At 53.3% G+C, this 27,540-nt stretch overlaps 2 protein-coding genes across 2 annotated transcripts; both read left to right on the top strand.

The window, feature by feature from the left end:
• Positions 1–11,260: 11,260 nt before the first annotated feature.
• Positions 11,261–12,772, top strand: LMXM_29_2190 (putative RNA-binding protein; the record flags this gene model as incomplete). Its single annotated transcript, XM_003877314.1, has 1 exon — positions 11,261–12,772. One exon carries the CDS (start codon positions 11,261–11,263, stop codon positions 12,770–12,772), a length of 1,512 nt encoding a protein of 503 aa, XP_003877363.1.
• Positions 12,773–17,825: 5,053 nt separating this feature from the next.
• On the top strand, positions 17,826–19,331 carry LMXM_29_2180 (conserved hypothetical protein; the record flags this gene model as incomplete). Its single annotated transcript, XM_003877313.1, has 1 exon — positions 17,826–19,331. One exon carries the CDS (start codon positions 17,826–17,828, stop codon positions 19,329–19,331), a length of 1,506 nt encoding a protein of 501 aa, XP_003877362.1.
• Positions 19,332–27,540: the final 8,209 nt, after the last annotated feature.

Genomic DNA, 27,540 nt, shown 5'->3' with positions numbered 1-27,540 from the left:
GATCATTTCGTCTTTTATCGGACATTCGCTTTCTGATGGTGACTCTCTGTTTTCAAGGATGTCTGCGTTGTCCATGGCTCGCTCGCCAGTGATGAGGGAGTAGACGGAGCAGCTGCGTGTTCTTATGGGGTATATGTGTGCGCGCTGTTGACCTACGCGCAGATAAGTGACGGCTGCATCTCTGTCTATCAATATATCTCACCGTCGTTCTCGCGGCTGCAAAAAGAAAAAGATATGTAGAGAGAGGAAGAGCTACACCGTCTGTTCCTCACGCCCCCACCCCTCTCTCCATTTCGTCTCTCTTCCGACTGTGAGCTCAGCTTCGTCAATGAGACATTATTTTTTTTTTTGACGGGATTCGGTTGTTGCGCGTGTGTGTCGTTTTTTTTTGCTTTTTTCTTTCGTTCGGTGCTTTGCTCAACTCAGCTAAATGGCTGTCTCGTCCCGCGTTTGATTCCGCCATGTGTCTTGTCAGGGAAGGTGAGAAGGAGCTTGTGGTTGGCTCTAAGGGCGCCGCGACACCGTTGCTCCGTTCGATAGATGAGGGGCTAATGGGGGGGGCGCAGCTCGTAGGTGGCGGTATTCGTCTGTCTTCCACTCAAGCTGGATCGCCCTCCCCCCGCCTTCTTCCACCGCGGCAGCTTGGTCCTCTATCAAAAGGTCCACTGCCTGTGCCCGACTTCTTTTTTACTCCAGCTGATGAGCCGCGCTGTTTTTTTTTTCTCCCTCTTTCTCTGCACCCACCTGACCGTGCACGTAAGCGGGCACCTGCAGGGAGGATGTCGACAACTGCGTCGTTACCATTATGCAATGTCTTATTTTTTGTTGTTCTTTTCATTTGTGCTGTGTGCTCTGTGTGTGTGTGTGTTTTGGTGGTAGTAGTCGGCTGCGCGCGTCGACGGGGATCTACGTTTTTTTTGTTGGCTGTATTCACCTCAGTGCTTACCTTTGCGTTATCGCACGGGAGGGATCAAAGAAGAAACCGAACTAGTCGACGACGTCGTGTGCACACTGCGCAAAGGACGCGAATTGTGTTTCACCACCCATCCACACACAGTTTTTCTTTTCATTTTTGAAACTGCCAGCCTCCGTCTCGGAGCCGCTCTCTGCCTCCTCTCTTTTATCGCCGTTCTCTCCTCCGGTTCTAACCTCCTCCCATGAGGATCGCTTTACGCACGGAGGACGGGGGGACAAAGAAAAAAGGACGGGGACTGCTGCAGTGACGGTCCATCAGCAGAGCAGTTGCTCTCTCATTTTTGTTGTTGTTTGTTTCTTTCGTCTGTCGTTGGCTGGCGTTGTGCTTCCTCGAGCACAAGCGAAGGCCAAACAACGAAAACAAAGAAAAAGAAAAACACTTGAGTTACACGAGTCACTTCGAAGCAGGTCCCTGAAGCGGGATTCGCAATCATGTGAACACAGTGCGTACACTCTGCCATGTCTAATGCCTCCCCGAACGGACAGTCGAAAAAAAAAAGAGGAACGTTTGGCACCATATCGCAGCAAGCGCACGCGGTTCTGGTGGGAAGTAGTGACGATCGGTTCTCAGGATCGAAAGAGCGCTCACCGCAACGACAGTGACTGCCACACGGGCGCACTCAAAGACAACCAGAACACTAAACATGAGTTTGCAAACCAGACACACACCAAATTCGTACCTTCAAGGAAGCAGTGACACTCCACACGCATCAACTTAGAGCACAACAAATAGTGAAAAGCCGCAGAGACACGGAGGAATGAGGACTCTCAAAGCAGCGAAAAAGAAAAGAATGGCGACGGACAGAGAGCATATTCGGTTCACCGTGTACTTTACACGTGCCTCCTTTGCCCCCTCCCTCGATCACTAGTTCCACTTCGCGCAGTTTCTTCTCTTCCTCCCAGCGCGCACTCACGTCAGCATCTCTCATGCAGCCGTTCCACTGGTGAGCACTCTCTTTTTCTTTGCTCCCCCCACTCCACCTCCTCACCTCCTTTGTTGACGTTTGTTGTCTTCTGCCTTTCTTCCTGTTGATATGTTGGCGTGTTTGGGTTTGTCTCTGTGTGTGTGTGTTTTTTTCTGTTCGTGGCTTCTCTCTTTCTCTCTTTTTTTTCCTTGTATTGTGACACCAATTCTTCTTTCTCTCCCCTTCCCCTCCTCTCTCCTCTTCATATCTCTGTGGTTCTTTCGTTGTCCCCCCCCCCCTCCCTCCCTTCGACTCACAGCTTACGAGACTGTTTTCCTTTTCTTTTTTCTTTTGGTTTTCTTTGTATGTCTTCTGTCTTTTTTTCCCCCTAGCATCCTTTTCTTTTTGTTTGTGGTTTTTATGTCCCTGTTCCCTCCTCACTCCCTCGCTCCCCCGCTCTCTCTCTCTCTCGTTCGCTTGCATGAGTGTGCGTGCTTTTTTTTTCCTCCCCCCCTCTTGTTACTGTTTCGCTCGTAGCTTTCGATGCTTGCTCCCTTTCTACCACTCATATTGTCTCTCCTGTGTTTTTTCTTTTTGCTTCGTTTCTTCGTATATTTTCTTGTCGTTTTCCGTCTTCGTGGAGGTTTCGTTTGCGTGCATTCTCCTTCCTTTCATGTATCTTTTTTTTTCTGTGTGTTGGCCACTTCATTTTTTGCCTTACAAGCTTTACGTCCCCTGCCCCTTTGTATGTGTGTGTGCGTGTGTGTGTTTTCGATGGTAAGAAGAGACGGGAAAAAAAACGGAAATACGACAACCACAATATGTATATGTATATATCTATATAACGTATATATATATATAGGGCACACCCGCGTATGCACACACACGCATCTTTTTTTTCGTTGTTTGTCTTTTCTGAACGACCTTGCACGTGCGAAACAAGTGGGAGGAAACGAACGAAAAAAAGGGAAAAGTGAAAGAAGGCGTGAAAAAAAAGAGAACCGCAGTATTCTTCTTGTCTCGCACCTCGCCTCTCCCCCTCCCATGCACACACCCACTTTCCCTCCGTCCATTAGTCACGCCTTACTCATGTTTGTATGTCTGCATGTGATTCTTGCCATGTAGCAGCTCTGAACTTCATTCTCTCTGCGCAGTGGACCACACCAACAGCAAATCCGTGTGTATCCGAGCAATGAGGGATGTCCCCGGAAAGGTGAAAACGCTTTTTATATGCCAAGTTGAATCTTGAAGGTACAAGCCTCCTGGTGTGGCCTGAGCGATGTGAAAGCACGCGACGGTGACGAAGGGAGGGGGACAGGTGCGGCGATGAGAAGAAGCGCGGATTCTTTTGCGTTGGTGCAGTGACGTAGAAAAAAAAAGCAATGTTGCGCGCACACACAGAGAGATCAGCTGGCTTGCACTCAACGGAGGACCGAATTCACGAAAAGAAATACGCATCACCTGTTTCTGTTGTTGTGTATGTGTGCGCTCGTTTTCTTGTTTATTGCTTTCGGTTCGCGTTCTGTATTGCATGCTCCTCGCCTCCCTGTCTTTGTTGCTGTTCTCTTGATCTTTTCTCGAGAAAGTGCAGCCGTCATGAAACAAGCACCAGAGAGTAGGTCTTCTCCCAGCCCCCCTCCCCCATACACACAACCACCGCTTGATCACCTCTTTCTTTACCTGGCCTTTCTCTTTTTTTTGCCTCCCTTTCTGCACACCCGTTCCGAGAACTTGACAAGTATATACACACATACGTCATCATACGAAATCCTTTGTTGTTGTTTGTTCCCCACCCCCTCTCCCTTTCACTATAGATGTTACGCGATTGATTAGTCTTTCCCTGCCCGATGCAGCCGATTAGTCTTCCCCGAATACGACCTCCTGTTACCCCTCCCCTCCTCTCCTCCCCCTCCCTCCCTCCTTCTGTCTGTCTGGGTATGCGCACATGAAGTGTGATCGCCTACAATGGTCTTTTCTTTTTTCGTGTGGTGCACTTGCCCTTTGATGTGTGTGACTTGTTTGACTTTTTCCGTCGTTCTCGAGGATATGTCAAAGACAGGCGGAGAGGTGCGGCCAAAATGGGTCGGGGTGAGTGGGGAGGTACCACGGATCGTACCTGCTTCTTTTGTTTCGTTGTTTCGCTGACTTCAATAACGCTGCCACCCCCCTCCCCCTCCCTGTCCCTCTCTCTCCCCAAGTACAATGGCAAAGAAAAGACAAACGTTGGTAAAACCCATGAAGAAAAATGAGGTCAACGTAGCGGTGGTAGCGGTGGTGGCGTTGCCCAAAGAAAAACAAAGGAAACAGGCGCCGAAGAAGGTATGAAAGGACGTGTTGCAAGACAAGAAGAAAAAGAGAACAAACATCGCCGGAGGCCGCCATGGTCGGACTCAGCGACGTCACGAAAGAAAAACGTGAGATGTTGAGAAAGGGAAGGAACAACGAAAAAGACACACAAACGCACACGCACACAACGAAAAAAAAAAGAAGCGCACCTCGTTCGCTCTCCACACTCCCGATCTCTTCTGTACTTTCTGCTTCTCTTGTGTGTCTTCGACGTCTTTGTCTTCGTTTCCCCTTTGTTCCTTTATATATATATTATTTCCGGCGTTACTGCTTTTCTGTTTTGTTTTTCTTTGCGCCTCCTCCATGCTAAACGAATCGTGGGCACGTGTTCGAGGAGTCTCGCGACGCAAGTTCATTTTCCGCTGCACATCTTTTTTTTCTTCGCTTACTTTTTATTGCTCCCGCTGTCGTTTTAGCCGACTGGTGTGCCCTGGTGCTGTTCCACCCCTCTTTCTTTCGTTGGTATGTGCACCCTCATGTTCATGGTCCGCACGTGATCGAGGAGGAGAACTTACGGCACGCAATGCTGGCAGACAGCAAGCATGGACGCAACATACGAGAAGAAGCAATGGCTTCTGTCAGGTCCATTGCTGAGGCTATACGACAAAAGAAGAGGCGGGCGAAAGAAGTTTTACGAAAAAAAAAGATGTCGTCGATCATGCGCGACAGTCGGCGGGCTTTGTGCGAAACAACCACCCCCTCTTCCCTACCCCGCCCCCCCAAAAAAAAAGACGATTTCGGGACCTTTGCCACCGGACCGCGACACGCCTTATTTCGCTGCCCCAAAACAACACTGACAAGACCCTCTCAGTTCAAAGGCTGTCTTCCTTGCTTTTTTCTTTTTTTTTCACGCTTTCTTTCGTGGCTTCGATTTTTTTGTTTGTTTTGCAGGCCCTCCCCGCCCCCCCCCCCTTTGTTCTCCTCCCTCGGTCTTTTGTGTTTTGTTTTGTTTCCATTTGTATGTATGTAGTCGCTTATTTTATTTTATTCGGCTCTCTCTTTTCTATTTTCTTCGTCGGTTCCTCCTTTCTTTTTGTGTCGTTTTTCGTATTAAGACAGGAAGAAAATGAAAAACAACGAAAGGCCACATGGCATGCTGAGGCCTAACCATCTTTGCGAAAGTGGGGAGGGGGCGCGAACACGACGATGGGACAATAGTTCAACTCGTCTCCTGCATGTGTTTACCCGTGCGTGCGTGTACATGAAACGGAGACGGTGTGCCGCCGTCTCACGGCCGCGCGGTGCACGTGCAGCGCGAAGCGGGGGGAAAGGCCACGGTCAATTTTTTTTGACCCACGATGACTGCCCCTGACCTCGGACTAGGAAAGCCGATGGTGAGGTGGCGCGTACCACCACACATTGCTCGAGGGGTTGAAGGAGTGCGAGTCATTGGATGGACTCTCTCTCCTCTCGCATCCGACGTGTTGTGGGACTGGGGACGAGAAGGAAAAAAAACGCCTCCTCCTTGTAGCGCATGTAGTTGTGCGGCGTAGGTCTCTGCTGTGACGCGGTTCTCCTCCATTCGTGTTCCTCCATCACTCTCTTCATCGTTTCTCTATCTCGTTTCTCCTTGTGCGCATCCCCACTTCACCACAAGCCGCTCCCTCTCATGCTCACATCATGGTGGCCGTCTCGGCGCCGCTTCTCTCTCGGGCCCAATGTCACACGCCTTCTCGGTGGAAGCGAGGAGCCTCACCGTGAACGAGATAGAGTCATGCGGTGAAAGCGGGGACTTGCATGACCTCTCCGGCTGCAGCACCACGAGCGCGCAACATCCATGACGGACCAGCCGCACACTCACCCCCATCACCGTCGTAGCAGGCCACAGTGAAGGCGGACGCGGAAGGTGTGACGTCTCCCAAGGACTTTGTTTCGCCGGCGTACCAGAAGCGTTATCGCTACAAGCCGTACAGCACTGTCTTCGTCATCGCGTACAAGTACGCGTGGGACACACACACACACACAACGACACCACGTTGAGCCGGCAACAGTGAAAGACACGTGCACACATCCGAGGAAAGGCAAAAGAAGTGTGGCGCTCACAAACATTGTGAAAAGCAACGAAACCAGCTTGAACGACCTCTCTGCTCTCTCTCTCTCTCATCATCTTAGTTGGCCCATGCGAGAGACCGTTCTCACTCGTGCGGATGGCACGCTCTCGGTGGTGCGTGTTGGGTGTGGCCCCTAGATGGTTTGGCAACTTTCGGGTTTGTCGTTACTGTTCTTCTTCGTTAGCCGTTTTGTTGATTGCTGTTGTTTCAGGCCTACCCTCGACCCTTTCCCAGCCTCCACGTCTGTCCTCACCACCCCTTCTCATCGCGGCACTGGAAGCGATCTTTCTCCCCTCCCGCCACCACTACCAATCTCCTCCGCTGCATCTCCATCTCTTTCTTTGTTCTCTATCATTTCGCATCGTTTCAGGCGGGTACGTGATGACGGCGTCTCCCCTCCGCCCTCCCCCCTCCAGACAAAAAAACAAACGATACATATCTCTCTCTATATATATCCGACGGCAGCAGGAAATTGTGGAAAGCAAAGACAAAAGAAACGAAGCATGTCAACCATGCAACGATCGCCCGAAAGAACGAGTGAGAGAATACATGGGCGGGGTGGAGAGATGCCGCTCGACATGTCAGACACACGCATTGCGTGTGCAGCTTCTCGAACTTTGAGCTCGCTTCTTAATATCCAAGGGTCGGTCCCTCTTGTATGGAACATTGGCTCCTGCGTATTTTTTAGTATTGGGTGAGCGCACGATGCTTCATGTAACGTTGAATTTTTTTTCCAGCCACAAAGGTTCCTAATAGCTGTCCTCCGTGTTCGGTATTCTCACCAACCTGGGAGATGCTCAACATGCTGGGCTCAAACCTCATCTTCCGCTGCCGGCGCTGCGGAAAACAGCACGCCCCCTCCCTTGATGTGTTTTCTCTTTGCCTTCCCTCGCGCATCGCCTCCTCCTCGATCTCTACTCCCCTCTCCCGAAAATACGCACACACGTGCTCACACCCCTTTTTCCATGAAATGGCGTGCGGTCGATCCGACCACCACCCTCACATATCACTTCGCCCACGAAGCAACCTCACCACGACTCCCTGCAGACCGCTGGATATCTCTTCCCTTCTCTGGCCTCGCTTTAGCCTTTCGTGTCTTTTCTTATTCTTCCGTTTTTTCTTTGCTTCTTCTCTTCCCTCCCCGTCCCCCCTCCCTCTCCCCCTTTTCCGATCTCGCGATTACCCTCGATCCGTCAAAAGACAAAACAAAGAGGAAAACCTTTTTCCTCCTCTGTTCTTTCTAACCCCTCCGTAGCTCAAATTCTTTTTACGCTCCGCCCATTCCCCCCACCCCTTTTTGTCCTCTGCGTGACTCCACATCATCATTGTTGCCTCCAGTTCCCTCCAACGGTGCTTGCAGATCTCTAAGCCGTGCCAACGACTCCGATACCTCTTTCGCGTGACAAGCACCCTCGGTAACTGCAAGGTGGCGAGGTGACATAGGAAAAAAAAGGGTCATCGAAAAGAAAAAGAAAACAAGTTGCCCCACATCCCACAGCGACACGAGTCTGGTGTTCGCTTTTCTTTCGCTGCGCTGTAACCTCTTCTCAGTATTCTGCCACGCGAAAAGCACTCCTTCCCCCTTCTTCCCCCCTCCCTCTCTCACCCACACACTCCAATTGACGCAACTATTTTTGTCAGTTTGTTTTGCCGAACTGACTGAGAGGTCTTGGCGTGTGTGTATGTGTGTGTATCCTGCAACTCACTGTCGGCAAGAGAGGACGTGGTGTTCGATTCTACGTTGTCTTTGTTGGCGCGAAAAACTGAATCAGGGGCGGCATTGAAACTACACACGCGCGCACGCACGCACACACACACACACGAAAAAAGGACAAACTACTCGAACGAGCAAAACATACCGTCAAAAAAAATCAGCAACAACGAAGTTTTCACGTCGCCTCCACGACTGACCAAGACTCTTTTTTTCACTCTTTATTTCTTATGTATTAAGTTGTACGCCACCACCCTGAAGTTTTGCCACCGATCGTCTCGACGTCGTAAAGGTTAGGTGTGGCTATCCAGCCCTTACCTCTCATTTATCTGCTTTCTTTTTTGCACTCTCTTTATCTGTAACCGGAAAAAGAGAGGGAATCGAACGCTAGCCTCCATCTTTGGCTGTCTCATTACATCTTTCCATATTTCCCCCGTTTCTCCTACCCCACCTCGTTGTACGGTGTCTCGTACTTGATACCAGCTTCCTCAGTGAACCTCTCTCCCTCTCTCTATCTTGTTCTCTCACATATAGCTTTTTGATCTTCAAATCTTTCTGCAGTCCCACGCACCTGCCTTCGTCGTTTTCCCCCTTCTCTGTTCGTGTGTTTCCTTGCTTCACCTCTGTTAACCCCGCCCACGCCCCCCCCCCTCCCTCTCCACGGGCTGTTAATAATTCAAGTCTGACTCTCAGACGAAGCTTTCTCGCTTACCTATTCTGCTCTGCTGGCTGGGGTCGTTTTACGGCGCATCCACAAACACAACAACGTCAAAAGGCAAACCTTTTTTTTGTTGTTGTTACCCCTCTCTCCCCCCCCGCCGCCGCCGCCGCCGCCTTCACCCCCGCAGCGCGAAAAGAGACGAAAGAGAAAAAAAAGGTGTGTGTGACGACACCGTCTCGTTTTCTGTTGTTTTCTCCTTTTCTTGTCACTTTTTCGCTTTCCTTCACGTAGCCGAAGTGAACAGAAAAAAGCAAAAAAAAAACAGAAAACTGCCGGCGGCACGGGTGACGAAGAGACAACAACCGCAACAAACAGCAAAAAAAACAAACAAACAAAAAAAGGAATACAATAACAGAGAACGGAAAACCGGCGGCGCACTCGTCTTCCCCTTCCCCAGTCTTCCTGTGTTGCTAGTGTACAGTATCACTTTGTGTTCGATTTTCTCTTTTTTGTGTGTGACTCCCTCTCTCCCTCCCTCCCTCCCCCCACTCCCCACCGAGCTTTTTTTAGTTTTCTGTTTTCTCTTCTCCCTCTCTGTCAGCGAGCACGCTACAGGATTTCGGCAGACGAAAACCGGTTGATCGAATAATTAAAAAAAAAGAACGTGTGAATCAACTTTTTTATTCTCACTCTCGGTTGTGTGGTCACTGCTGCAGTCAGTGCGTTATTTCTCGCTCGCGCCTACTCCTTCGTGGCTATCACTACACTTTCGCTTTTTGTCGTTGTTGTATTGTTTCTTGAGTGTGTCCTGCTGTGCATTCATCTATGGGAAACTGAGTCTGTATGTGTGTGCCACCTCCCTCCCTAGTGCCTATACAAGGACCTTCAACTACGTATTGGGCTCATTATCACTCTCAAAAGACTTGCTTTAGAACACCGCCCGCGATTGGTACTTCTCGTTTCTCCATCTGCTGCCCCTTTCATTTTCGCGCTTGCCTGTGACAAACCCACCCAGCTCAACTTCTCTGTGCTTTCGTTGCTCCCTCTCTGCATGTTTTCCGCTCCTAGCATCAAAAAAAAAGAATAAACCATTTTCGTTTGCCCCTCCGCCTCCTCCTCTTTTGTTGTGTTGTGGTGGTGGTTCTTGGGCGTCTCTCTCTCTCGTTCCTTCGCTTCTTGATCTTTTTTTTTTCGTTTCTGTACGGCATTCTATTTGTGTCGCTCTCCTAATTTCTACCTCTTTCTCGTGTTACGTGGGCTCCATCTCTCTACTGTACGCCCTTTATTTTCTGTCTTCTCCTGTCCCCCTCCTCCTCCTCCTCCCCCCTAGTGGCCTTGGTGTACGCTCTCAGTCTCTTTTCCGGTGTCGTTTTTTTTTTCCACAGTTTTTTTTTTTGCTATCACTGCTCCCACTGTGTCTGTTCTTTTACCCCGCATCCTTTATCGTTTGCATTCCGGTTTTCTGTTATTGTTTTTTTTTGTGTGTGTGTGTGCGTGTGTACTTTCGTTCGCGCCTGTCCAGAGTACCCTCCTTTAACTTCCCATTGCCCATTGTAGGGTTGTTGGTGCCCACGCTCTCCAAAAGGTGCCCACCATACTTTGCCTGTGCGTATCGGCCGAATCGGGTACAGGACAGCAAGGCAAATCGCAAGCGCTCACCGGGAGCGCATTATTTTCCATCTAGTGGCTATTTCTAGTTTATCTTTCTTTTTTTGTTACTGCTTTCGTATTTCTAGTGTCTCGACTCCCTTTTTTTCCTCCCCTTCTCCTCTGTCTCTCCGCGCCCAGACGTAAGACACTCAATCGTTGGTCTACTCTCGAGCTGTGTTACGTTTTGTTGTTCGTCCTTTGATCTTCGTGCATCTGCCCCCCTCTCTCCCTCCCTCCCTCAGTCTGCTGTTTTGCTCCGGTATCTCATCTTGCTCACGAGTATATTCCCCCGCCCCCTCTCCTTCCTCCTCCCTGGATCTCTCTGCCGGCGTGAGTGCACTATTTATTTTTCTGCTCACCGCACTTCTTGTCCCTGCGCGTGATTGTGTCTCTTCACCTTGTTGATTCACATTCTCCTCTCTTTTGGTACCTCTATTTGTTTTCTGCGATTCACTGCATTTTGGTGTGATCTGCCCGTCAAAGATACGGTGACGCTGCTCTCTTCTTCTCCATCTGCTTTCCCTTCCCCGTTACACACGTACAGGCGCCGCCATAGAAACAGAAAGCCGCCCTCTTTATTCTCCCTCAGCCTCACGCTATTTGCGTTGTGTGTGTGTGTGTGTTGTTTGTGTACCGGACTTTCTTGGCAGCCACTAGTGTGACTTGCACGTGCCCTACGTTTGTTTGTATCTGTTTGTTTTTCCTTTTCACGGTCTGCTCTGCTCCTCCCTCCCTCTCTGTCTGTCTGTGTGCGTGTGTGTGTGTGTGTCTCGGCTTCTCTTCCCTCGCTACTTCAGCCTGCAACTTGAGAAGCGCCTGGTACTTGCGCAGCAGAAGCTTCGGGGGAAAAGAAAAGTTACCTCTATTACACCCTCCCTTCCATTGTCTCTTTTTGTTGTTGTTCTTGTTGCATTTGCAGCACGAAACGTACAACACATCCTGTCCCACTGAACGAGTACCCATGTCTCTCCAAAACTTGTTTGTGGCGAAACTGCCGCGCAACATTAACGATGCGGACCTTCTCCATATCTTCACCGAGTTCGGCCCCTCCAGCGCTAAGATTATGCTGGACGCCGCGACCGGCAAGAGCAAGGGATTTGGTTTTGTGCTTTTTGACGAGGAGGAGAAGGGAGCCAAGGCGTATAAAGCACTGAATCGTAAGATGACACGTGCGTGTGGCCACAGTTTCACGCTGGTGATCTACCCTTCCAACCACAATGGTAAGATCTTTACCGAAGAGAGCAACGCGCTCTATATCCGCAATATCCCGATGAGTGTTGGGCAGGAAAAGGTGGAGCGTTTCCTGAAGACCTTTGGAAACTTGATCTACTTCGCCATGCGTGAGGACCATTATGGCAATCCCGTGTGGGTCGTCTACGCCGAGTACGAGACCGTCGAGGATGCCAAGAATGCTCTAGCAAAGCTCCACGGCAACAATACCTATTTCCACGGCTCGGCGCCGATCCTCGCGAAGTTCGAGGACAGCGATGACGCCAAGAAGGAGCGGCGGCGCCGTCGTGACGGAATGCAGACGCACGCCCCGAACAGCGGGTGCATCTTTCCGCCACCGCACAGCCACCACGAGAACTCTGGATCGCTTCACACCTCTTCCACAACGCTAAGCAACGAGAATGGTCCTTCTAACAGTCACGGCGGCAGCTCAAACAGGACTGTGGAGCCGAAAACGTCGTCGAAGAGCACCGCCGGTCCGCGTCGCAACGGCACCGGTGGCATCGCTACCGCCGTGCCGAGCCTGACACCTGCGAGTGCCCCACCGCCACCACCACCGCTACCGCCGTTCCTGCCTGCCATAACGGACGTCACGGAGCACACTCCGACGGCAGCCTTCTCCATGCCACCGCAGCTGCTGCAGCCGACGCCGGGCTACTGCTACACGGTTGGCGAGAGCGGGCAGCAGATTTTCATCCCTGCGCCGTCATTCAGCTCCCCAATGCCGTCCTACAGCTTTGCCCCCGCCACGCAGTCGGCACCGATTCTGCTGCTGAACCCACCGATGCAGACAACAGACGCCGCTGCCAAGCCGAACTTTTCTCTGCTGAGTCCCTCCTCGAACGCGACCATGGTGCTTATGGAGAATGGGCTTCAGTACATGCTAGCTCCTGACGCCATGAACATGAACTGCGAGCCATTCACGTCTCCGACGTCGGGTTTTGTACCGATGCTGGCGGGCTCACAGCCGAAGAGCCTGTTGGGTATGAGCAGCAACCAAGCAGCCTACACGAACGGATCCACTGGCTCAATGAACTCCTTCGGCCCGTGCATTGATGCTGTCTATACAGAACCACTTCAAGTCGTCCCTCCCCACTACGACGCTGAGGATGAGGTTCTCGGTGAGGCAAGCGTCGCCGGCCCCAACAAGGAGGACGGCGTTCGTGTGCACGCTCTACAGAGCACGAGCGCCGAGGGAAGCGTGATCACCGGCCTACGTGGACCAGGAGTGGGGTGGTACTAGATGTGGCTGTAGTGAGCACTGTGTCAAGTGCACGCGTGCACGAACACGACTACTGCGCAATGGCCAAGGCGAACACAGGTGAGCTAAAAGGTTGGAATCACGAGTAGCAGTGTGACACAACGTTGATGGCTGAGATCACCGTCTACTTTTCTTTTTTCGATTCTCTTCTCTGACGGACTGTCTTTCCCACTCACCCCCAACGGGTTCCACTATCCACTACCACCTCTAGGCGCGCCAACTGCAGCATTTCCTCGGGTATTTAAGCTGCGGGTATACGATCTTGCGTACGTGCAGCTCTGCACACAAGAGGCTAGCGCGTGTCGCCATGGTTTCACCCCGTCGAAGAAAAAAAAGATCACTTGTGCCTCCGCCCTCGCCGGAAGGAGTGGTGCAGCCTTCCATTTTTCTCGTTTTTTTTTCGTCTTGCTACTGCCTTATGCTCTTTTCATGTGCTTGAGTATCAAAAGGAGAGTCATCTACCTGCGCACTCTGGTCCGCTCAGCTCCCTCACCCCATGACACACTGCCTTTTCTTTTGTTGTTGTTGGGTTTGGTTTGTGGCCCTCTCCTCTGGGTCTTCCGTCCCCTGTCTGTCTTTTTTTTTGGGGGGTGGGGAGTGGGAACTGCCTCGGTAAAAGGAAGAAAAAAATCCATTCTGTCTCTGTGCTCCTCTTCTGCGTTTCTACGCTTGTGTTCTTCCCTCGCTCTCTACATCTTTCTCAGATCTCTCTTCTCTCCCACCCTCACCCCTCCGTCTTCGCATGGCGTGCCCATAGGCTGCATTCGCACGGCCAGCTTACTTGTGGATGGATCTGAGGGTGTGGTGCTCTGTATTGCTTTCTCTGTTTCGTCCCTCCAAGTCTGTGTGTGGGTGTGTGTTTCTTCTTCTTCCGGCGCCACCCACGTGCCTCACACATACTCTGCGTGGTTCTCTGTACCCGTTTGTGCTTTCTGTGTTTTGTTTTGTTTTTTTCTTTCTTTGCCTTTTGCGCCAGATAGATTATTTTCTTTGTGTATGTCTGTCTGTCTGTCTGTGTGTAGAGGCTGTTGCCTTTTTTTTCTCCTTTCGTTCCCCTTCCCTCCGCTTTCGTCTTCCTGTGCTTGCAAGGATTGGCGCTGGCCTTTTACGGGGCTTGCCCTTATTATTATTATTCAGTAGCGCTGCGACTGTGTTCGTGGGGATGCATGAAGGTGAGAGGGGGTGTACTCCGTGCGCCAACTTTCTACCTTCAGTTCTTTCTGTTTTTTGTTGAGCCTATTGTTGCTGGTGCAGCTGAGTCCTGTGGGTGTGTCCGCTTGAGTTGACGTTGAAGGCCTAGCAAAAGACTGCGCTTCTCCTCTCCATCGAATGGGTTCCTTTCCCTTTTCGTGCGCGTTTGCTTTCTCTACACACACCTGTTCGCAGATTCCGCGTGGGTGGTTGCTATTTCGTTCATCTAGCAAAACTGTCATCATGCTTTTTCATTCGATTCGCTCTTTTCTTTTTCCCCCTTGCAACCGCCTCTTTATGAGCAACTTTTTCGCCGTGGTGACTATTGTTCAAGTTCTGAACGCTTTGTTCTTGCAATCGTGCAGGAGCCCCCCCCCCCCTCCACCACACCCCATCCCCGTGGCGGAGAAGAAGTCAGGCAGCCTCCCCCCCTTCCCGACCCTATATCCCCTGCTGATCCCAAGCCACGTCTGGCTTTGACACAGGGTCCAAGTGCCGACGACGTAGGGATGCCGGAGCGATGTATTGCTGCGGATGTTGGCGGCCAGGTGATGGATGGTGTTTTGCCGGAGCGAGCGGCGACCGTGCACACACTTGTGCCATCCACATGATGGGCAGAGTGTCAGTGTGACTCGAACGCAATCTGTTACCCGGCCCCCTCCCACTGGCCTACTCGTGTGTGTGTGTGTGCGTGGGAGGGGAGGGTCTGAGGCGCGTGTGCTGGGTGGAGTTTGAAACCGGGGCCGTTCTCGTTGGTGCCTGCGTCGCCGCATTGCTGTGCTTTGCGCGTGTCTAGCGCTGCTTTGGACCAGGCGCATGGGTCGCGTGAGAGAGACGTAGTAGAGAGTTGTGGCCAAGCCATGAGCTGTGGCATAATGGATACGGTGAAAACTGTACATCTTCTGGTGAAAAAGCTTGTTCTAAGGTTGCGACCAGTGCCTTTTATCCTTTATTTTCTTCCCTGTGTTTCGAATCCCCGAAAGTAGTGAAAAATCAGGCACCTCGCAAGCGCTGCTGGGCTTTTGCAGACTGGGCAAGTAACTGCCGTCGAGAAAAGGCGGCATGCCGTCTTCTGAGGGTCTAGGGACATGTCTACGACGTGTGCGGTCTCATGATCCAACAACCCATTCACACTCTCCATATCTGCATAATCTCTGGCGACTGTCCTGTCCTCTGCTCGCACAGCATGGCAGCTGCAATGCCCATACCCCTCTCGCTCCGTGTGGTCTCTCCTTACCTCTTTCCGTAGACGACACGCCAGCTGAACAGAACGAGTGTGTAGGCGCATCGCTTCACCAGCCATCACCGCGACAAGGACCACCACTGTCAAGCATGTCGGGTGCACCGAATCCGGCAACAGGCGATTGCAAGCGTCGTCTTGCACTGCTTGAGAGGTGAAAGGCGAACTAGGCAGCAGAGGCACTTAACGGGCCGAAGATCCTGGCAGCCCGTCTCCGCGCCGAGGAGCAGCGCCAGCCGCACGACCCCTCAAAGAACTCTGAAGACAGGACTGCCCATCGGGGGTCCCGGAGAGGGACAGGACAGGACAATCAGATGCTCACAGGGGTGGTAGCGTGTCATGTGGGAAGACGACATGCCACGGAGCTGCATTTTCTTCTGCTAGAGTGCGCATAGAAACGCAGCTGTATTGCGCGTGCACACGGGCAGGCACTTTGCTGGCTTGATGGGCCCGGATCATGTGCATACGATGCGCACGACGAGGTGCACCCAGCCGACACACTGTCTCAAGGAACGTTCAGGTGCAGAAGCGGAAAGACTGATCCCTCGTTATCAGACTCAGGGTGTGGTTCCTCACACTCCCACGCAGCTGTGCCAGACCGCGGCTCTCGGGCTAGAAGGCGCGGTAGCGCTGACTGTTGGGGAGAGGGGGGGGAGTTCGAGGCTGCAGTGTGGCAGCAGAAAGAAGTGCGCCGAACGAGAAGTGGATGAGCGGAATATGTGCGAGTACGCTGGAGAGAGCAAGGGCGAATCCCTAGGCAGCGTACAACCAGCAGAGAACGCGGGTCTCTTCTGTCACATGGCCCTTGCACGCTTAGCCGCGAAGCGTTTCAAAGATATCGGTGTGGTTTTACAGCTACCACTATCTCGTTTCCTTTTTGGCTTTTTTTTGTCAGAAAAGGGTGGCCATCAGCAGTTAGCGCCATGATTTTGCAAAGCTTCCCTCGGTCTTACCCTATCCCCCTCGCTCGCGTCAGGTTTCTCCTCTTCCTCAGCACCACATCTTCTTTCTCTGCCGTGGTCCTTGTGCTGCCTCTTCACAAAACAGTGCATTCGCCGCTGCACGCATTCGTGGTCTCGCACTGATGAGGGGCGCAGGCCGCCACGCACAAAGGGAAAAGCGGGAGTAGATGGTTGCAGCGGCACCGACTTCTGCGGTGAGGCCCATGGATGTGAAGGCGGCGCCATTGTTCTTGTGCTTTCCGTTTTTCACCCGTTTTGATAGTTTCTGTCACTCGTTGTCGCTTGCACGTGCTGTGTTTCCACGTTCGCGGGGTGTGCGACTGCGCGCTTACCTGTGGCTGTGCCTCTCCCTGCTGTTGCCAAAACAAACGAGTTTTCACGGCGACTGTCTGCTCGCTCGTGTACATATGTGTGTTTTCTGTGGTGGGGCGGAGGTGTATGCCTGGTCGACTGGTCGTACTCTTTTCGATGTGTCCGCGGATACGATGGACGTGTTCCGTTTTCCCTTTCGTTTCATGCGGTGATGGTAGCCGTGCGCTCTCTCTTCCAAAAGGGGAACAACAACAACAAAAGAAGAAACGAGTATCGGACCAAGGAAGCGAAACACGTGGTGTGTCTGTTGTGTCTTGATAGCGGCATACCGACTTACGCAGCGGTGGTGTTCAGCTTACCTCCCCGCTCTTCTTCTGGTGTGAGTCCTCGTCTGCGCTGCGTCTCTTGTTTTAGTTTTTGGTTTGTTCGGTATTTATCTCGCCCACCCTGTCGCTCATCTTGTCTTTGTGCGTGTGTCTTGCTGTTATTCAAAGGAGACACACCTGGGGTGACGAGCGATGCAACATATTGTCAATAGTCTCCTCCCCTTTCGCCTTACCCCGGCACGACACACACAGATCTATGCAAGCCCACAAGACAGAATACATGTATATATATATATACGTGTATGTGTGTGTGTGCTTTTAGCCGTCTGCACTGTAGCGAACCGCTTTCTCAACAGCAACAACAGAGACCAACACTCGCAGCGCGGACATCGCATCTGTGGTACTCCGTGTCCTGATACTCACGTGGGATGATGAGGCCTACAAGGGTTGCACGTGCTCCCCCATTATATAAAGAGTGCGCAGCGTCCAATTTTAGAAAACCGTGTTCTCTGCGTCTCTCTCCATTGGTGGGGTGCCGTAAGCCGACTCCTGGGCAAACACCACTGATAACCAGAGGTATGACCTACCTTTCTAGCCATGTCCCCACGCGTTGCTTCCGTTTGCGATAGGCGACCTGTCTCTCTGTAGCATCCAAACAGTTTTTTCTCCCGCCCTGCACGTCATTCCGGCTTCTCCGCTTCTCTATCATCCTCCCTCACATCTTTGTTTTCTGACCTCACCGTTCTCGTTCACCGCGCGCCACTTGACTTACAAACTGTGTCTCTTCACAACGTGTCCCCACACATCATGATGACTGCATAAGTCCCTCCCACTCGTGACCTTCATAGCAACCCTTCCGACGCCTTTCCTGCTCTGCTGCGACACCCCACCCTCACCCCACCCGCCTCTCTGCTTTGCTGCGCACACGCACACATCAAAACAGGAACTAAGTAGTCTACGCCGGAAATAGGTAACACACCATCAAAAAGGAAAAAAGAAAACTCATGACTAGCCTACAGAACCTCTTTGTGGCGAAGCTGCCACGCAACCTCACTGACGCCGACCTGGAGCAAATATTTGTTCAGTACAACCCCACCAGCGCCAAGGTCATGCTGGACGCCACAACGGGCAAGAGCAAAGGCTTTGGGTTCGTGTTGTTCGCGTCTGAGGACTCCGGACGCACGGCGTACGAAAAGCTGAACAAGACCCATGTCACGCTGCACGGCCACAACTTTAATCTCTGCATCTTCCCGTCGAAACACGATGGCAAGGTCGCCATGGAGGAAAGCAACGCCCTCTACGTGCGCAATATCCCCTTGAAGCTGTCGCAGGCGGAGGTGGAACGGTTTCTGCGCGGTTTCGGTCCGCTCACCTACTGCGCAATGCGCGAGGACAACTTCGGCGGTAGCGTCTGGGTAGTCTATACCGAGTTCGACAGCGTCGAATCCGCCAAGCGTGCCCTGATGAGTTTGCACGGTAACCGCAGCTACTTCAACACGCCCGTTGCCATCTTGGCTAAGTATGCCGACTCTGAGGAGACGAAGCGCGAGCGTCGTCGTCGGCGCGAGCAGCAGCAAGCGGAGCAGCAGCACCTCGATGCGATACACAACTTCGAGTCTCCAACGACGGGTCTCGAGAGCAACAAATGCTTTGCTAGCCAGAGCCAAAACGCGCCGCTGCCGCCGCCTCCGCCCCCGCCCCCGCCGATTCGTACCAGCCCTGGCCACAGCCGTACCGGGAGCACCCTCGCACACTCCTACTCCACCTCTGATATGCACATGGAGGGTACCGGTGCCTCGCTGCACCCGCCGACGTTCGCCAGCATTTCCCAGCACTTCGCCCATGGCCGTCATGGCGGCGGCGGCCCACTGCCAGGAATGGGCCAGTCCGCAGCGCCGCCGGCGTCGTCGATGCTGGCAGCATCCACGCTACAGCCCACGCAGGCGGTTTCCGGCCAGCCCCAACAATCTCCCACTCCCAACTCGGGGTCCTTCCTCAACGTTACTTTTAACGCCACAAGCGCAAACAACTTCGGCAACAGCTTCACCCACTACGGCGTCCTTGACCAGACACCGAGCCGCAGCTCTCCTGCGACACCCCTGAACTTTAGCTTTGGTCCAGAAATGGAGAACTCTGGGGCCCTCCCCAACGGCTTAGGTACCGGGAGTAACGCGATGCTGGAGGTGAGCGGCAACGCGCCCATGACACCGGTACGCCGCAGCAGCAACTTGAGCACAAGCGGCAGCTACCGTCACAACCCATACGCGCCAGTCACGCCGGTGTCCTCGACGCACAACTCAACTGGGCCCAGCACCCCTTTAGTTTCCTCCATTGCGTACCCCACAGCGCCGCTCGTGAACATGCATTTTGGGGCGTCGCACCACATTCACGGCTCGCCGGTGGCGCTTCACCCGCCGGGACCGGGCATAGGGATCGTGAATAGCCACTTTGCCAGTCGCGGGAACAACGCATATCTGGCCGCGCCAACGAGCTTCGATGACCTGAGCTAGTAATGTCGCAAAGAAAAAGTGCGGACAAAACAACGAAAAATAGAAAGAACGCCAAGCGCAATGATTGCCCACACCCGCGTACACAAAACGGGGCAGTAACGTATCCTGTGACGCGCGCAAGCTCGAGAGAGAAAATAAACCGCATGGGTGTTGCGTGTAGCGTGGAGAAGGCAAGTCCAGGTGAAGGGGGGGACCACGAAGAGAAAGAGCCAGGGTGAGCATCGAGCACGCACGCAGACATTTCTGTCTGTTTAAAGCGTGAAGCAACGAAGGTGCGTGGCCCTGCCTGGGGTAGCAGTGCAAAAACATAACAGGCACCTGCCCTGTGAAGAAGAAGGCTTGGAAAGGTGGTGCAGAGTGCGGAAAGGGATTTGGAAAGAAACCTGTATCTCGGCGTGACAATTGCCGACTGCTTTCTATGGTGTTTAACAGGGCTACGAGGTAGGCGGACGGAGGGAGGGAGAGAGGTGAGAAACTACAGCACACAAGCAGGTGAAGGGGGATGAGAAGCCAAACGGTGAACAGACACAAAAAAATGCACGAGTGCTTCCACTTCTCTATATACAACTCCTTTCTTTTTTTGTTTGTTTTTCTTTGTGCGCAGCGGGTAGTGGAAAGAAGCTGTAAGGCGTGTCTTGCCTCCACTGCCTCCTTCGACAGGGAACAAGAAACTCATGAAAGGGGCGTATTCTACTTGTGTGTGTGTGTCTACTTTGAGCGAGGCTCTCCGATGGCCTCTCTTTGTTCCTTTGATTTTTTCCCTTCGCCGTATTTTCGATCCCTCCCTTCCCCCACCCCTCTTCACACCTACTAGAGCCCCTCTAATGTCTATCCTCTGAGATGACGAACGAATCCTGTCAAGGAAAAAAGAGCTTCGCTATGCGCTTGCCTTCTTTTTCTCCTGGGGTTATTTCCTCTCTCGCTATGTCAGTGAAGCGCCGCCCCTGCCGTGTAGCGTTGTCTCATTGTTATTACTCTGAAGTTCTTAAATGTCCATTGTGCCTTCTTTTTTCTTGCTCAGTGCTTTAATTGGGCCCGCCTCCTCATGATTCTCGCTCTCCGGTCACATTCCTGACTGCATGGCGTGCCTCCACCTCCCCCCTCCCCTCCCCCTCTTTGTTTGCCTTTTTTTATGTTGCCGTTCTCTCCGTCTGGCTTTGTTTGCTTTCTTTGCTTTACCTCCCCCCCCCTCCCCCACACACACTCACTCTAGGGTCGGTCGTGCATCTTCTCTGAGTAGACGAGAAGTGGGTCCAGAGTGAGTGGTGCCGTGAAGGAGCGAGCACGCAGCAATGCATGGGTGACCCCCGCATGATGTTGTCTTGCACGTTTCTTCTCTTCTCGTCCCTCTTCTTTGCTCCCATTCAGTCACTGCCCGTTCGCTCTTCTTTTTGTTGTTTGTTTGGTTGTTCTTTTTTGGGGGGTTTAATGGGTTTTCTTCCCCTTCCAGCTTCCTTCCTTTCTGTCTTCTCTTGCAAATATCTTTGTTCTGCCCCCAATGACCCTCCTCCCCGCACATCCACACCTGAGGCTCACGAGAGCGCATCGCACCCCTCAAACGGACACCTTTGCGGATGGAAAAGTATAGGTCGTGATGATTGTGCTTCCGCAGCACTTCACCTCCTCTTTTTCCTTTGTCGGTTTTCACGCTGTCGTGCTGTCGCCGCACACGTGTGTGCGGTGGACGGATGTGTCTCCATATCTGAGAGCGTGGGCTTCGGAGTTATCGACGACCGTTTTCTAGCATATTGATACACGGAGCTTCGAACACGAGCAGCTGTGCGCACGTGCTCCTTCTTTTCCACATGACGGCGTCGGGGTTGGCTCCCATTTGGGTGCGCGGAGGGGAGGCTTTTCTCCGCGTAAGCTGGCGAGTACCGAACGGGCCGATTCATCGGCGCACATGTGCGAAAGACGCAATTCGTATAAAACATGTTCTAGATGAATATATATATATATATATTCCAAGCGGGGCACAGAAGAAGCAGCAGGAGAAGGGCGCATCTCGCGCAGAGACGACTAGAACCCCGCCAACAACAAAACGACAGAGGATGCTCAACACTTTTTTTAGCGTTGTGCGCATCGTTGTTGACCCGCATTTTGGGTGTCTTAAGAGTATCTTCCTTGCTTCTGCTGTCGGATGAATCTTGCCGCGGAGACGAGCAGTATGCTCCTCCTACACGGCTACATGAAATTCGACACAACGGCGCCCGTGACTGGCGCATTGACCTGACCGATTTATGAGGGAAAAGTAAAAAGGCACCGTTTCGTACTACTACAGCTTTTCTTTCCCTTCTGAATCGCCTCCCCGAAGACGATAGACGCCTCCGTGCGTCGTATCGTCAGGACCCCGTACCCGGTCTCTGCGGAGGAGAGGTCAGGCAGCCTCCCCCCCTTCCCGACCCTATATCCCCTGCCGATCCCAAGCCACGTCTGGTTTTGACACAGGGTCCAAGTGCCGACGTAGGGATGCCGGAGCGATGTATTGCTGCGGATGTCGGCGGCCAGGTGATGGATGGTGTTTTGCCGGAGCGAGCGGCGACCGTGCACACACTTGTGCCATCCACATGATGGGCAGAGTGTCAGTGTGACTCGAACGCAATCTGTTACCCGGCCCCCTCCCACTGGCCTACTCGTGTGTGTGTGTGTGCGTGGGAGGGGAGGGTCTGAGGCGCGTGTGCTGGGTGGAGTTTGAAACCGGGGCCGTTCTCGTTGGTGCCTGCGTCGCCGCATTGCTGTGCTTTGCGCGTGTCTAGCGCTGCTTTGGACCAGGCGCATGGGTCGCGTGGCCGGGTCGCGGGGTAGAGTGGCGTTGAGCCTCATGCCTGATTGCAGAGAGTGGTCACGTCAAGCAAGAAAAGGCCTGTAACGCCATTGCATTCTTTCTTTGCTTTTTGTTTTTGGAGCATCATCGTTTCCGAATCCTTCACGATGGATAACCTGGAGCCAGCAATTCGTGATGGCCCCTGTGGCCCCGCGCGGGGACTGGAGAAGATTCCCGATGAGAGTTTCCACAGCGTCACAATGTAGTGCAGGGGAGTGCTGGTGAACATCGACAAGAAGGGCGTCGCCGTCGGCCCTATCGCTGCTGCATGGAAAGAGGGCTCACCAGGCCCCTCTTCAGACCGCACAAGCCGGATGGTGGACCTGCGTCTTGCGGCCCCTGTGACGCTGGCCAGCAATTTGCGCAAGTTACTGTTGAAAATGGTCTCAGGACGACTGCTCGATCTGGATGACAGGCTCCTTCCACAGGAGTCTGGTTTACGTCCTCAACGCTCCACTGGAGTCCCCTGGACCCACTCCTTCACAAAGTAGTGCAGTCCGAGCAGGGTCGCAAGGTAGGGGCAGTATTTGCGGACTTTAGGCCCGCGTGCGTGCGACTCGGTCGACCACGGCGCTCTCACAGCGGCGCTGAAGAAGTTCAACGCAGGCCCGTATCATACTCCCTGAATCATGGAAATCTCCGACGATCGTCGCCCCTGTGTTCGCTTCCGCAAGAGGTAGTCATACACAGTCAGGGTGTGCATGCGGAGTCCCACAAGGATCAACGGTAGGGCCTCTTCGCCTCATCAGTGCAGTGGGCTCGCTGGGTGTGGAACTCAACAAGAGACCCAGAGTGCACCGCGCCTCCTTTGCCGATGACCTCGCGCTCCTTAGGCCCTTTGCAGACAAGGGTGTCATCTATGAGCCACACCACAATCCACCCTCTGGAGAGAGAGGCATCCGTCCCTGCAGGACTTCGTGGTGCTGAGTGCCTCCTCAAAGCGAAGCACGCACTCACGCCAGGAAGCTACCCTGCGCATTGGGAACGGGAGCTGCACACGCCGGATGAAGCTGTTGTCGCGGCCCTCCAGCAGCTCTCATACGGGGGTACGCAGTCATGGACCCCTTCGGAGCCCAGCACCCAGTCACGTCCCTCATGCGCAGCGGCCGGGTGCACGTCAACGCATCCGCCTCCCTGCCCTCTGTGGGCAGGTGGGGCGGCACAAACTGACATTGGGCCAGGAGCGGCAGCGGTGCTCTATGATAATACTGCACCTATGGGTGCATCGGCAAAAGGCTGCGGTTTCCTTGTTTGCAGCTGCCGCGCTGAGTGCGAAGGAGTGAATCTGGGGCGCGGCCTGCTGCGAGGAGAAATGGATCAACCAAGGCACACTCAGAGCAAGGACGGTTTTAGCTACGGACTCACTCTCCCTCGTCATGGCGCTCAGTACAGGTCCTACAGCTGTGGAAGATGACATGTGGTAACGCATCTGGGCACAGATGCTGCCTGCTACTGCGCTAGAAGGGTAGTAGTCCCACCCCGCTTTGCTTTTTCTGTGGAAACGTCTCACGAGGCGATGTGCCCGGTGTGCTCCGCGGCATTCGCGGGTTGCCCGACGCTCGCAGCGCATCTCATTTCACGCCATGACCGTGCGCGCGGTGACCTTCCTACGCACATCTCCCTTACGCTGCATGGGCTTCCCCAGCCCCCTGTCGGGTGTCGGCCTCTGTCCGCTGTCTCACCCCCCCCACGCACATACAACTACAAGCTATGAGTTTTTTGTGCGCAGGCGCATGCCTATCGACGGGCCTCCTCCGTCTGACACACCTGCTCGTGTCAGAGGTGTGCCGATTCAAGAGAGGGTGGAATGCCCCAGCCGCCATAGACTCATATCAGCGCGCTAGATGTCGAGGGACATGTGGGCAAGTCCTTCAGGTGGTAGGGTGCCCTGTGAGATCGACGGATATGGAGGATGAAAAGAGCAAGGCCTTCCTCATCGGACAACAACGCCGCCGTGAAGCAGGCATCCGGGACACAGACATGGACGCATTATGCAGACGCGCTGCCACGCACAGCTGGCATCGTTTGCCACACCGAAGCAGGGCATCCAGAGGCCAGAAGAGCAAGATTGATCGACGAAGAAGGCACGAGGAGTTGTACACAAATGAACGCCGCACTGCGGGTGCCCAAAGCACGCGACATCTCCTACATCCGACCGGGATCGGCTGATGAGCCGCAGATGCCGGACGCATGGAGAGTCAGCACACCATGTTATGGGATGCCGCGGCTTGAGGTAACTGAGAGCGAGGCATGGCATACAGGCAGGGTGTGCAGAGGACCATGGCCTGAGACTGATCAACTTCCTCTTTGATCTCGCCCTGCATGTGCCGAGGCCACTTCCCGTCAGTCGCACAGCAGACGCCATGGCCTCCGCGCTGGAGCACGACCCTGGACTCGGTCCGCTTAGGGACCCAAGGCATGCAGCCCACCCGGGTCTCCTTGTGGCGCCGATCGTGCAGCACGTATGCGACAGAAGGGATGAGAATGGTCAAGCAGATCCCGCCAGACGCATGACCCAATGCAGCGGCAGGCCAGCTCGTCCCAGACGACCAGGATTCCATCGCACTCCTACAAGGGTAGGTGGACAGCTGTGGCCGGCGTATGCGTGTGGTTGCTGCCTTACTCGTGATGATATTGAACACGTGGATAAAAGGAGAAAACGCCTTGTGTGTGTCTGTGTTCTGGATGTATGTCCAGGCGTCATACCCTGTTCTCTTCGCGGTATACCAACGTGGGCATTATGCTTCGTTCATTCTACGGCTCATTGTCTTGTGCGATTTGTGTGTGTGCGTGTGGTCGTTGTGTCAATGTTTTCTTTTTTTGGTTTCCATTTAAGTGCTCGTGTGTGTTCACTTCTCTTTCTCTGTCGTGCGCGTATACTGCACCAAGTCGACATCTCTATTGCTCTCTCTCTCTCTCTCTTATTATGATTATCAGCTTAGACATTGGCGTCGTTGCCTTCGGTCCCCCCGTACGTGCGTGTGGAATGTGGCGTTGGCGGCCGTATCTTTTGCTCAAAGCTCCTCATGTCTTCTTGTATTTTTAAACGCTCTTCAACACACATCACACATGGTGTCTCTTTATCGGTTATCCTCTTTTTCCACTCACCCCCCCCCGCCTCTGGGTCCTGCTCTTACCCCTACCGGTGCCGCTGCTGCAATCACCCTCCTCTACGCTTCTTCGCTAGCATCTTGGCTTGCCGTTCTTTGACGTTGTTTCACTTCACCGATGCGCAGCACGAAGGTGTTAGTGTAGCTGCCTCGTGTGCCCTCTTGTGGAATCTGTATGTCACCCCTTCGCCTCCGTGCGGAAAAGACTGCGGACGTGATTGGCACTGTTCTGTTCATGCTTCTCTCGCCTCCCCGAAGACGAGAGACGGCTCCGTGCGTCGTATCGTCAGGACCCCGTACCCGGTCTCTGCGGAGGAGAAGTCAGGCAGCCTCCCCCCCCCCTCCCGACCCTATATCCCCTGCTGATCCCAAGCCACGTCTGGCTTTGACACAGGGTCCAAGTGCCGACGACGTAGGGATGCCGGAGCGATGTATTGCTGCGGATGTCGGCGGCCAGGTGATGGATGGTGCTTTGCCGGAGCGAGCGGCGACCGTGCACACACTTGTGCCATCCACATGATGGGCAGAGTGTCAGTGTGACTCGAACGCAATCTGTTACCCGGCCCCCTCCCACTGGCCTACTCGTGTGTGTGTGTGTGTGCGTGGGAGGGGAGGGTCTGAGGCGCGTGTGCTGGGTGGAGTTTGAAGCCGGGGCCGTTCTCGTTGGTGCCTGCGTCGCCGCATTGCTGTGCTTTGCGCGTGTCTAGCGCTGCTTTGGACCAGGCGCATGGGTCGCGTGGCCGGGTCGCGGGGTAGAGTGGCGTTGAGCCTCATGCCATATGATATAAAACGGCTACTCTGCGAAATAAGTAACCCTTTCTCCTCTCCAATCGCTAAGTGTAGGGGAGACGCGGTTGTAGTGATGTTTTTTTTTTACTTGACGTTTATCATCAACTGACGTCGTTCACAGACTCCCTTATGTTTTGTTTCTCTGGCACGCCTCTCTCACGCAACGTTAGTAGGCATATCTAGGTGTGAATCCTCTACAAACATGTCTCCTAAAAAAGCCATGTGCGGTGGTTAGAGGGTATGGCAGAAAGTGCGTCGTGTGTTTGTTCGTCAGCACTGTTTTCAGCGGTTGTGGCGCGCAGGCGAGCATCTGTGGGATGCTCTGAAGAGACACAACTCATCTCGGTCAGCGACGTTGGTTTCCAGAGCGCTAAAGCGGATCCAAGTGTTTTTTTCTTTTGGCTGCTGCTTTTCCCTCCCCGCCCATTAGTTCTTCACCTTTCCTCCTGTCTCACGCCTGCCTTTCACAAACGTCGTAAAATGGGACTGGAGAAAACACACGTGGGATGGGCTCATGCGAAGACAAGAAACACGAAAGCTGCGTCCCTTTCTTTGGGCTTATCTGTTGGGGGTTTGGATGAGACGCTTGTGCGAAGCTGCTTGTGCCTCTCCAATCACGGCAGGAACGGTGCCGCTTATTATTTTTTCTTTTCCGTTTCTGCTTCCGCTTCTTTTTCTTTTGGCAACAGCGCGCCCTCTGGGCGGATAAAGACATAACAGTGTTGTGTAAGATGTTAAGTGACACTATCTCTCCCCCTCTCCCTCTCCCTCTGCCTTCAGATGAAGCGACACACACACACACAATGTGCGCCCTTTCGCTGCTATTTGTTTTTTGCTGAAAGAACATACGCGTATTGCTTTCCCTTTTTTGGTTTGTGTTGCGTCCGTTTGTTGTTAATGATACGTTTTTCGGTGTGTGTGTGTGCATGCGTGTGAGTGCGTGGTGACGCTCTCCATGAGCTCACGACGTCTATCTTGTTTGTCCCCTTTTTCCACTTCCCCCTCCCCCATCATTGCAACGCTTCGATCCAAATCCTCGTCCATCCACCCCTTCACGACGTGTGCGATCGTATGCACGGGCTGCGTATGGTGCGTACTCAACGCGTGTGAAGATGCGTACGTCTCTTCCGGAGTGTGCACGTATACGGTGTAGCTGGACATTTCATTTCTCCCAGAATCGCCGAAGCCGTCAGAAACACAGTAAGGAAACACGAGACAAACCGCCTATCGTATCGACGCATGCTTCCCCCCTCCACACACACACACAAATAACACATATACGTGGCATTGAGGAAACGCGAAAGACAAGCCGGAAGACGAGTGAGGGAGGGTCGTGAAGGCCTTCACGACATGGGCGGATTGCCGCTGAACCTCGAGAGTCTGTGCGACACTGCTCTTCCTCGTTGATCAGTGTCTAGAACGCGCCAACGGCACACGGAGACGAGGCTAGGGAGGGCACGGAGTACCGCGATAGCAACCGCATTGC

Source organism: Leishmania mexicana, chromosome 29 (genome assembly GCF_000234665.1).
Source record: "Leishmania mexicana MHOM/GT/2001/U1103 complete genome, chromosome 29".
NCBI classification, from domain to species: Eukaryota; Euglenozoa; class Kinetoplastea; order Trypanosomatida; family Trypanosomatidae; genus Leishmania; species Leishmania mexicana.
This window is presented reverse-complemented; position numbering and strand designations above follow the sequence as displayed.